The sequence below is a fragment of the Maylandia zebra genome, linkage group LG11, assembly GCF_041146795.1.
Source record: "Maylandia zebra isolate NMK-2024a linkage group LG11, Mzebra_GT3a, whole genome shotgun sequence".
Lineage (NCBI taxonomy): Eukaryota > Metazoa > Chordata > Actinopteri > Cichliformes > Cichlidae > Maylandia > Maylandia zebra.
Window position 1 is genome coordinate 25,687,053 of NC_135177.1, and position 11,540 is coordinate 25,698,592.

The 11,540-nt window shown below is 36.4% G+C and overlaps 2 protein-coding genes across 2 annotated transcripts; both read right to left on the minus strand.

Annotated features, from left to right (window-relative positions):
- Positions 1 to 636: 636 nt before the first annotated feature.
- Positions 637 to 4,319, minus strand: LOC101464217 (C-X-C chemokine receptor type 3-like). The gene is made up of 3 exons (XM_012919088.4): positions 4,248 to 4,319; positions 2,980 to 3,366; positions 637 to 2,892 (listed from the first exon to the last, which is right to left on the minus strand). Exons 2-3 carry the CDS (start codon positions 3,364 to 3,366, stop codon positions 2,215 to 2,217), a joined length of 1,065 nt encoding a protein of 354 aa, XP_012774542.3. The 5' UTR covers positions 4,248 to 4,319; the 3' UTR covers positions 637 to 2,214.
- Positions 4,320 to 8,093: 3,774 nt separating this feature from the next.
- Positions 8,094 to 10,882, minus strand: LOC105940418 (C-X-C chemokine receptor type 3). Its single transcript, XM_012919089.4, has 3 exons — positions 10,787 to 10,882; positions 9,344 to 9,727; positions 8,094 to 9,252 (listed from the first exon to the last, which is right to left on the minus strand). The coding sequence occupies exons 2-3, from the start codon at positions 9,725 to 9,727 to the stop codon at positions 8,518 to 8,520; spliced, it is 1,119 nt and encodes a 372-aa protein (XP_012774543.2). The 5' UTR covers positions 10,787 to 10,882; the 3' UTR covers positions 8,094 to 8,517.
- Between the last annotated feature and the right edge of the window lie 658 nt (positions 10,883 to 11,540).

The window sequence follows — 11,540 nt, forward strand, 5'->3', positions numbered from 1 at the left end:
CGTAAGATCTCTGTCACCGAGCCAGTGCGTCTACCTTTCATTTTTATGGTTTCAGTTTCCAGTTAAAAGCATGTAAGCTGTTTTTACAAAAACTGCTGGATGTGAGTTTAAAATTTTCTCTATCATTCTTACATCCATTCTTCATCTGTTTGCCAAAATCGGTCGTGAACTTAACTTCTGCTCGGTTTACACAGGCCATTATAAAAATTTTATATATACAGAAAAAAAGAGGGAAGAAATAGACCAAAATGTTGCGCTGTCTTCTGTCACGTCAGTCGACATGTACTGAGTAAAGACTTCATGAGCAGAAGACAAACAAGTCACACAGTGGTTTCATAACGTGATTTGAAAGCTGCTTTTTTTGTTTAGATAATGTTTAAAGCAGGTAGAAATAAGCAAATAATGCATGTAATAATGCAGCTTTTTTATCTTTGCAGGCTCCTCTCCTGCACTGAACTCTATACTGTAAACATTAAATATTGGGAGTCGTTATAATAAGTAGAGTTATGGTATGTTGTAAACAGGAAAGTTCCCTTCAGCTCAATAAGATTGTAGAGCAGCATCTATACTGACAACCAATAAACTAACCAAAACAATAACTTACTCATTTTTTTTGTTCTTTTAAAAAATGTTTTTTACACGTTTATTTTGTCAGCAATTGTAACAGGTATTTCTCTGGTTTTACTTTTTATTTATTTAGCAACAAAATTGTTATTACCACAAATATAAACTCTGGGAAATAAAATTCCTCAAAAAAGAGCCAAAAGCTTTTACTGAGGAGTAGAATTTTTGATTTAACTACCTATAAACTCACCAACAAACATGTTCACTCATTTAAGTGTTCATTTTACATTTTTATTTTACTTTTGCTTTGAAGTCTTGTTAAAAATGTGTGTTTTATGTCTAAAATTGCTTTTTAGAAACGTGTTCTAACACACCTCAGATTTAGAATTTTCCAAACTGTTAAGTTTTTTTATACAGCTCAGAAAAACAGTTTGTTTAACATAAAAACATTAAAATAATAGAACGTTGTATAACAGTAAGAGTAATGGTGGCCTTCATTATGGTTTTAAAATCACCAGCGATAGACAACATTTCCAAACTGCATGCATTATAGGCCACAGAAATTATGCAATCCCACACACAAAAAAAGCTGAAGTAATTCTGGGAAGTAATTATAGACCTATGCATACATTAATTATACGTGTATAGGAGATATACGTGTATAGGAGAGCCACACAGAGTCAAGTCAGCAAAAGTAGCAGTGTCAATGCCTGTAATTTAAGCCTCACACCTCATCTTTCTTGCGGTGTGGACTGGAAAGAATTTCTCTGCATGTCTAATATATCTCTTTAAATCCACTACAGATTTGCTTTCTTGTTAATTAATTCCATATATTTCAAAATGTAGTAAATATCCATATTGTTTACAGTAATTTTGTAGGTTGGTTTTAAAATGCCATTTTGAAGTAATGTAAATAAAGTGTGTGTAGTAAATTTGAATTTTGAAAGATGTGGTGCCTGAATGTTCATTGGGTTGACTTTTGCTTTGTCGACTATGTGAAATTTTTAAAACAAAATTTCATTACTTTAAACATTTTTTGCGCAAATAAAAAAAATATTTGTCTGTAAAAGTGAATTTAGCCTTTAATCCTGAGAGTAAAATCCTCATCTCATGGTGCTTTCCAGAAGTATTCCAAGAGAATATATATTCCTGGGTGTAAATCCTGATATTTTCAAAAGCAGCCTATATAAACTGGAACAAACCCAGCTTAAAACGACTGGGTCCCCGCATAACACCAGTGGGTCCTTCCTATTTAAAGAACTGCTTTCAGTCAGTCAGAATTCTCTGTAACATCAACTAAAACTTTACACTTTGTATCAGAGACTACAGTTGTGATTGGAAGCTTATATAAATTCATCATGAGGATGAACTTGACAGTAATTTTGGACAGGGAGAGTTCTGGCTCCTAAAGAAAGAAAGAAGGAATCAATCAGTGGCCCTCATTTTGGAGCTCCATCTATTATCATGGGGTGAGCATGACCATGAGAAAAGGTGTAGGGGAAAGCGGTGCTCTACTTACACTGTATTTAATGAAGGTGGAGTGCTGCTGCCTTCAACTGAGGACATAGCCAGACTGTGGAAGAAATACTTAGAGGAGCTCCTTAATCTGGCTGACTGTTCTTTAGAGGAAGCACAGTCAGGGGGAACAATTCACCTATGATTTGTTTGATGATTTGAAACATTTAAGTCTGACATGAACACTGTTTCCCTGCTCAGGAGCTGACGCCGGAACTTCTCACTCACAAAAGCATACAGGATGGGATTGAGGCAGCAGTGAATGAAACCCACACAGGTGGTCACTGTCTTAATTTTCTCCAGGGATGTTGTGTCTGAACAAGTTTCATTACTGATATCAAAATTAAACGTTTCCACTAAGAGCGTGATGTTGTACGGGGTCCAGCAGATAAAGAAAACCACCACCACAGCCACAATAACTTTAAAAGCTCTCTGCTTTTGATGGCTCTGGGCACCACACCTCAGCTGATGCAAAATGCAGGAGTAGCAGAACATCATGATGGCTGAAGGAAGTGCAAAGCCAACTATGAGGTAAATCATGCGTGATGCCAACCTCCAATTATATACAGCCTCCTCACGAAATTTGTAATAATTGGGAACACACTCTCTTCTGCCTCGTCTATCATCAAACACATCTTCTAAAAAGATCCAGTCAGTGATAGAGAGAAGCAGGGAAAAGCACCACACCATCAGGCAGCTGGCCTGAACAACCCAAGGCTTCTTCCTTGAGTACATCTGTGTAGCATGGACGATGGACAGGTAGCGGTCCAGACTGATGCAGGCCAGGAGAAGGATCCCACTGTAGAAATTAATCTAAAGAAATCAATGAAAGACACTTCTGCTAAATTAATTGAAAGTACAGATTTTTTCACTGCATCTTTACTTCAGCACAATACTTACTGTAAAAACACTTCCAGCGATCTTGCACAGGGGAGTACCAAATGTCCATCCATCACTTTTGGCATACTGTACTGCCCAGATGGGCAGCGTCACCAGCATCAGGATATCTGCCACTCCCAGATGGAAGATGAATATATCTGTCGCACTCCAGGTCTTCCTACTCCGAGCCAGTATCCTCAACAGCAATCCGTTCCCAAGCAGACCAACAACGAACACCACAGAGTACAGAACTGGTATGAACACAGCTTCAAAATTCACAGTCTCAGTCAGGCTGCAAATATCACCCTCTTCATAAGAGCCATTCGAGTCTGAATAGTTATAGTTCTCATAGAAATCAGACCAGTCAAGGTCCTCCCCTGTCACTGTAATCTTTTCATCTTCCATCATCTGTGGACAGACAGAGAAAAGGATGCAAATTTTCACTTAGACTCTGACTTATGATGTGATTTTCAACCACATGGTCGATCATGTTTTCTGTATTTTTTGTTTTCCAGTTAAAGTAGTTGGAAACACTACTAATATTATCCAGGTAAAGAACACATTGGGTTTTTTTTAAATAGATAATATTTTAACAGTGAGGACAGGGTAAAAAAAAACAAACACAGAAACTGGATACATAAAGCTTTGCTTTGTACGGTTTATTTATTTATTTATTTTTATTAACTGAATTACTTGTACCAATCAACAAAAGACAGTGTCAACCATTTTAGTCATACTATTGGTTTATTTTTTAATTTCTTAATTTCTTTTAACTGTTTTGTATCTTCTTCTTCTTTTATTTATGCTGGTACAATTTAGGGAAGAGAAACTGATATACACCAACCAAGAGGAAGCATGTAAATTCACATTTTGCAAGAAATTAAGAGTCAGGTGGCTCTAGACATTAGTCGTAAACATAATGTCATAAACGTACTGAATGTTTAAAACAAAATATAAGGAAAATATCACTCGTCACGTCACATCACAGTTTAATATGCTGTAGTTTGTCACTGAGAACTGAAGGTGTGTATACAAACAGAAAAACAATCCTGTAAAGAAAAACATACACCCCTCTGCATCAAATCAATTCAATTTGTGATCATTTAGTAAATTCTTAAACGCATAATTAATTAATGTAAACAGAGAGTGGTCAATGTAGTTAAAATGCATAATAGGATGTTGACCAAAATTTAAGAATAATGACATACTCGTGAAAAATTAGAAATAGCCAGTATAGAATGATAAATAATTCAATAATTCAATAATAAAGGCATAAAATAAAAACATACCAAAGTAGAAGTCTCTAATATCGTAGATAATAAAAATGTGTCCAGAGCTCTACCTCCAGCAGTGCCGATAAAAGCATCTAAATCGGTTAAAGAGGAAGCTCACACAAAAACAAAACCAAAACAAACTCCTCCACCTTACTAGGCACATTATGAGCTAGCATTTGATGTTTTTATATAAAATTATTAACTTTGTTTTGAAAAAAGTATTTTTGTAAAAAATAATAACAATACTTTTAAATTTTATTTGTATGTTTTATTTTGTATTTATTCTTTTTTTTAAGATGCTGAAAATGTAGCTTACAACTGCACTTCATATATTTAAATTGTGCTTTTAAGATGTCTGGAACTAACTACAGCAGACATAACTGAACCCATTTACAAATTTGCTGTAAAGCTGTAAGATTTCCTCATTGTTGCCTTTACATTTTTGTTATTAATGTGAATATATGATATAAAATCTTATAGGATCAGTGTGTAAGTGGTGGTTCCACTGTCTATGTACACATTTCTGTGAAATCAGGCACAAAACCTAAAAACACTCATCAGATTCATTTTGAAGTTATGTTTCAGACTTTTTTAGGAATTAAAAGACTTAGAGTTTTAGTCTATAAGTGTTATCAATATGTTATTAACATTTGAATAAATTATTTTATTTAGATTTTTTTTCCCCTTTTTTTGCTTTTCTTTTTTGCTTTTTCTCTGTCAAATAAAGAAAATTAAACAAATTAGTCAACTGGTGTCAAATTGAAACTGAAACCTAGAAACTAGTTGTCCCAATCAAAAGAATTTAGCAACCGTTTGATGGGGGGGTTTTTCTAAACTCTCTTTTGGTTTTGATAGCTGCCCTTGTATGACTTTAACGATCATTAAGTCAGTAAGATTTCTTTAACTGGCCTTTTGATCCTGTGGGTGTACTGTATAAAAAACTATAAAAACTGACTTGTTTGTGTTATTTGGAATAATGATTCTGTATTTGAACACATATAAAACATAAATCAATGTGCAAAAAAATATATTATAAAACACATGTTGTATAAAACCTTTTTAAGGAGAAATAGTAGCTCTCTACAATAATAAAGCATGTTGTATGGGGGGGGGGGGGGGGGGGGGGGGTTGCCTTCATGTTCATCTACGTTAGTTTGTAAGCTCAGTCAGGATTTGTTTTATTGTCTTTTTCAGAGACACTATATTGCCAAAAGTATTCTCTCACCCATCTAATTTATTGAATTCAGCTGTCTGGTAGCTTCCACGGCCATAGGTGTATAAATCAGGCAGCTAGGCCTGCAGACTGCTTCTACAAGTATTTGTGAAAGAATGGCTCGCTCTCAGGAGGTCAGTGGACATCAGTGTGGTATTGTGATAGGATGCCACCTGTGCAACAAGTCAAGTTGTGAAATTTCCTCACTATTAAATATTCCACAGTCAGTTGTCAGTGGTATTATAACAAAGTGGAAGTGATTGAGAACAGCAGCCGCTGCAACACAAAGAGGTAACTCACCTAAAATCACAAAGCGGGCTCTGCGCTTGGGTATGGGTTCGTGAACCTTCTGCAGAGTCAATCAATATAGACCTACAAACTTCATGTGGCCTTCAGATTAGCTCAAGAAAGCTTCATGGAATGTATTTACACTAGTGTGAAAATATGTATATGAGTAATTGCATATGAGAGCATGAGGGTGGGAATGGATGTTTGTATCTGTGGGTGCCTGTTTGTTTGTGTCTATATGTCAGGTCAGGTATCAGACACCACCTCTCTAGGGACATCTCAGGCCCTCCATGGTATGGAGGCCTATCTCCCCCCACTACTTCCCCTGCCAGTGGCAGACGCCCTCAGACATTGGTGGTTCTTTGTGTCCGGGGATGGGTGTCCAGGTACGCACCGGCTCACTCCTGGTGGCTGCTTGCCTGGAGCATGGGGCTCACTCGGGCCCCTTCGGGGGTGGGGTGCCCTCGGCCTGGGGCTCGGTCACTCTGGCACATGGGCACGTCACAGCAACCCCCCCGGCTTCTGCTCCGCGGCTGCTGAGTGACCCCTCATCTGGGGCTCCCCTCAGCTCTTTCCGGGATAGTGGCGCCGCTGCCCCTCTGTTGGTCTTCCTTGGTCGCTTGTGTTCAAGGGGCCTCTGGATGTCTGGAGCCTGGATCTCCTCCATACCTGCTTCATGCCCTGGAGGACGGGGCTGTGGCTCCCCACACCCTCTAGCAGATCATTACATGAAGGAATCTTTTAAATACAAGCGCGCTCATGCTCACAGGTGTACACACGGGTGCTCACACACACAAACTACACCCTTTTTGGCTCCTACCTCAAAGCACACTGTGCGCTGTCGATCCTACGTGCTGCACAATAATATTTAATATTTAGTATTTACTGTTATATTCACATAGATCCTTCCGATAATGTTGTTTATAATATTGCTCTCTTTTTTTTTGCTTGTTTTCTCTTTTTTCTTTCTCAACAGGTGATCCAGGTGATTGATATACCGGTATGTATTTTTTGTCTATTTGTTTTGTTGGTTTTTGTTTTTTGCCCTTTGTCACATTCCTCTTCTCTGCTGTTTTTCTTTCCCTCTTTCTTTCTCCCTTTTTTTCTCCCCTGTCAAGTCTGTTCTGTATTTAGGAAGTGAAAATAAAATAAACAATAAAAGGTCAATCAAAAAGACCAATACGCCAAGGCTGGGATGGTCCATTTGGTAAAGTAAATCCGTTGGACATCTTTCTTTGCCTTTAGACAATAATTCAGATGGCAAAAGAACCAAACGGGACAGGCAAAAAAAAAAAAAAAGAATGGATATGATAAAAACCTTTACTGAATAAGTGTAAGGTTTACCTTACTTAGGTAAGGTTTACTTTCTGTGAACTTTTCTCTGAAATCAGAAACTAAACCTGAAAACAATCATCAGTTTAATTTAGTGGTAAGTTGTCCTTCAGAATTATTATTTCGTTTTTGCATAAACATTAGTTTAAAAATTAGTATATTTTAGTGCTATCTTTATAATTCTAATACATTGCAGTTACTGGGTAAATGTGTTCACCAAATAAATGAATGGATGAGCCATAATTTTCTTCAGCTTAATGCTGAAAAACAGAAGTAATCACTTTTGGTCCCAAAAATGAAAGTCAACAAAATTCAATACAACAGAACGATTTAAAATTGTTTAGCATAGTTATGAATGCTGATTTGAATTTGAATAGTCATATAAACACCATTATGCAATCCTCTTCCATCTTAAAATATTAGAATTAGAATTAAGAGTCTTGTGGCAAAAAAAGATAATAAATGCTTATTCATGCATTTATTTTTAGTAAGCTAAATTATTGTAATTGTTGTTTTTATTGGTTTTAATTTAATGTACATCCAAAATGCTGTTGCTACATTTCTGACCAACACCAGGAAAAACTGATCATATTACAACTAATTTTAAAATCATTGTACTGGTTTCGGTGTGTAAAGGGATTGATTGTAAAATACTGTTAACGGTTTATAAAGCATTGAGGGTCTTGGACCTAAATATATTGCTGATCTACTTGAAGTCTGTGGGGCTCCTAGGTCTCAGATCTAGAACCAAACCTGGTGAGGTTGTATGAAAGATGCTATATGAATAAATTTGACTTTGACTTTAACAGGGTTTTTTTTTTTTTTTTTTAGTCTGTGTTATCTGTATGTCAATAATATTTGTAACAACCCGTTCTATTCATATTTTAGGTTTTTGTAGTTTTCAGCACAAAGTCAAAAGAAAACTCATTTTTATGCCAGATTCCAGATGAGACCAGACTAATCAAAGGAAGGTCCCAACTGCTTGATGAACGGTTTTTGACACATTTCCAAAGTTTCCTGCATAGTTTTAACATCAATTAATTACATTTCACTGAATAATCACCCAAATTCCATTAATATTCCTGCAGGTCCTGTGGGAATTGTTATATTGGAAAGAGACTTTATCATACTTAAAAAATATATAATCGTCATTTTGTACAGAACATAAATCAAGATACAAAGAAAAAAGTATAAAATACAAGCTGTTGAATAGGTATTAATCTCTTTACTCTATTAATTCTCATGTTCTCATTACTTATTTCTATTACAATACTGCCCGGCAATTAGAAAAAAGAAATATTATTATTAATATTATTAATTCATGTTCAGCTATGGAAAATAACAACAACAACAACAACAACAAAAACACTGCCTGCATGTTATCTAACACAACAATATACAAAAGCACACTGTACATTCTGATGTTTATGTATTTCCCTGGTTTTGTCTTTCTCAGATAGCAAGGGAGTGGGAAGTGTCGGCAGACTCGGACCACATGGAGCTTCTCCTGTTGCTGACAAAAGACTGGATTTTTGCACTTGCCACTTTGCAGCCCAGAGACCTGAGGATGCTCATGAGCTGACGGCGGAACTTCACACCCACAAAAGCATACAGGATGGGATTGAGGCAGCAGTGAATGATACCCATACAGGTGGTCACTGTCTTTGCTTTCTCCAGAGATGTTTTGCCTGAATAAGTTTCTGTGTTGTTGTCAAAATGAATTGTTTCCACTAAGAGTGTGAAGTTGTACGGTGCCCAGCAGATAAAGAAAACCACCACCACAGCCACAATAACTTTAAAAGCTCTCTGCTTTTGAAGGCTCTGGGCACCACACCTCAGCTGATCCAGGATGCGGGAGTAGCAGAAAATCATGACACCGGAAGGAAGCACAAAGCCCACTATGAGATAAATCATGCGTGATGCCAACCTCCAAGAGTCTTCTGCGTTTGCATCAAATTTACGATAGTTATGAACACACTCTCTTCTGCCTCGTCTATCATCAAACATTTCTTCTAAAAAAATCCAGTCAATAATGGAGAGAAGCAGTGAAAAGAACCACATCATCAGGCAGCTGGCCTGGGCAACCCAAGGCTTCTTCCTTGAGTACATCTGTGTAGCATGGACGATGGACAGGTAGCGGTCCAGACTGATGCAGGCCAGGAGAAGGATCCCACTGTAGAAGTTAATCTAAAGAAATCAATGAGGGACAAGACACCTCTGCTAAATAATTGAAAGTACAGATATTTTCAATGCATCTTTACTTCAGCACAATACTTACCATAAAGACACTTCGACTGATCATGCACAAGGGAGTACCAAATGTCCATCCATCATTTTGGGCATACTGTACTGCCCAGATGGGCAGCGTCACCAGCATCAGAATATCTGCCACTCCCAGATGAAGGATGAATATATCTGTCACACTCCAGGTCTTCCTACTCCGAGCCAGTATTCCCAACAACAATCCATTCCCAAGTAGGCCAACAACAAACACCACAGAGTACAGAACTGGTATGAACACAGCTTCAAAATTCACAGTCTCAGTCAGGTCATTAATTTCATCCTCATAAATGCCATCATAAGAGCTGTTACAGACTGAGGTGTTGTCACACAAATCCTGCCAGTACTCCGCTGACAGTGAAATCTTTCCACCTTCCATCATCTGTGGACAGACAGAGGAAATTTTGTTTCATCGTTTGACTTGTCATATTTTTTTCTACCAGATGGGGGTGCCATCCAACTACCAGTGTTTTTGTTTGTTTTATTTTTGGTTACACAAACTAAAAGTAAAAATAATTTTTGTAATTTTCTGTATTTAGTTTAATCAATTCCAATAAATTTTCAGTGCATTTTTATTTATATAGCACCAAATTCACAACAACAGTTCCCTTAAGGCACTTTACGTTGTAAGGTAAAGACCCTGCAATAATGTAGTGAAATCGCCAAGAATCAACTTAAAGCAAGGAACTAAGTGTGCAGATAAGCCTAAACATAAATCCCATCTCAAAACCAAAAAGAAATTATGAACACACACTTTTAACTTTTCCGTCAACATTGTTTGTTTTTTTGTCTCTTTAATTTGTTTTACATTCTTTTTTTTCTATTTTTTTTATTTAGTCGCAAAATTTGGGGAAGAGAAATTAATGTGCACATCCAAGAGGTAGCACGCGTAAATTCAGTTTGCGAGAAATTAAGAGCCACAAGGCTCTAAACATTAATCTGAATTTTAATTCTCTGTGACTTAATGCTATATCATGAATTAATCGTACTTTTGTTAAAATAAAGGATCCAAAGAGTCATATCACATCCATTACACCCTCATCTTTGAGAAAATCTCAACAACCTCTTGAATGATAAAAAGGTATATATATATATTCTCGCAAACTATCAGGCTTCGAACCACCGCGCATTTTAACACGCCGTGGTCTATTACTGTGAACTAAAGGTGTGCCTACAAACTGGGAAAAAAAGAAGCAAATAATACAGAGTAAAGCAAGTGTTCATCCTCAAAAGTCAATTTGTGATCGTTTTGTAAATAGTTAATCACATTTATTTGTCCAGAGATGAGAAAGTGCAATTTAATCCATAATGTGATGTGTGTAAAGAAAGGAGGACAAACATGCTATAATATTGAACTGCACGAGGAATCAGAACTAACTAATATACAATGATAAAACAGTAAATAATTTTTTTAAAAGATAGGCGTGAAATGAAAACATACCAAAGTAGAAGTTGTTGATATTTTAGATCAGAGAAATATGCTCAGTGAAAAACACCTCTACCTCCAGCAGCACCGATAAAAGCATGTATTACCACTGAAGAGGAAGCTGACATAAGACAGACTAAGACAAAAGCCAAAAAAAAAACCCTCCCCCACCTTGCAGAGCACATTACACGTAAAAACATTCGTAAAATTGCATCAGGACTTTTGATAGTTTTACACAATCTTAGAGACACCATCACCAAAGGTGACCTGATAAAACATTTTGGTGAAGATAATCTCACTATTCATTTTTATTCTATTTCCTCTTTCTTCTTTTTTCAAGACAGTGAGAATAAATTTGATCCCTTATTTAAAATGTTACATATATTTTTACATATCTATAAAATAATCTCAATCTGTAATTGTTGCCCCTCTGTTTATGTTAGACCCTTTCACCAACATGAAGATTTGCATATGATAAGAACGTTTACGGGGTAAGTCTGTAAGTAAGGTGGTTACACTTTCTGCAAATGTTTCTGTCAAATCAGAGACTAAACCTGAAAACGCACATCAGTTTCATTTGGTTTTAAGTTTTGTTTCAGATTCTTTTGACATTTAAAACAGGTTTTGATTTTAGTTGACATGTGTCAAACTACATATCTGTATGTGAATAATGTGTGTCCTTTTTTATTCATATTTTAGGTTGTTGTTTTAAGTACAAAGATAAAAGAAAATTAACTTTCATGCAATTTCTCTGTCAGATAAAGAAAAA

Excerpts from the sequence above, each read along its gene's own strand:
- LOC101464217 (XM_012919088.4), bottom strand. The coding sequence starts at position 3,366 with ATGATGGAAGATGAAAAGATTACAGTGACAGGGGAGGACCTTGACTGG. Across the intron at positions 2,893-2,979 it reads TCGCTGGAAGTGTTTTTACA|ATTAATTTCTACAGTGGGAT; the intron begins GTAAGTATTGTG and ends TGATTTCTTTAG.
- LOC105940418 (XM_012919089.4), bottom strand. The coding sequence starts at position 9,727 with ATGATGGAAGGTGGAAAGATTTCACTGTCAGCGGAGTACTGGCAGGAT. Across the intron at positions 9,253-9,343 it reads TCAGTCGAAGTGTCTTTATG|ATTAACTTCTACAGTGGGAT; the intron begins GTAAGTATTGTG and ends TGATTTCTTTAG.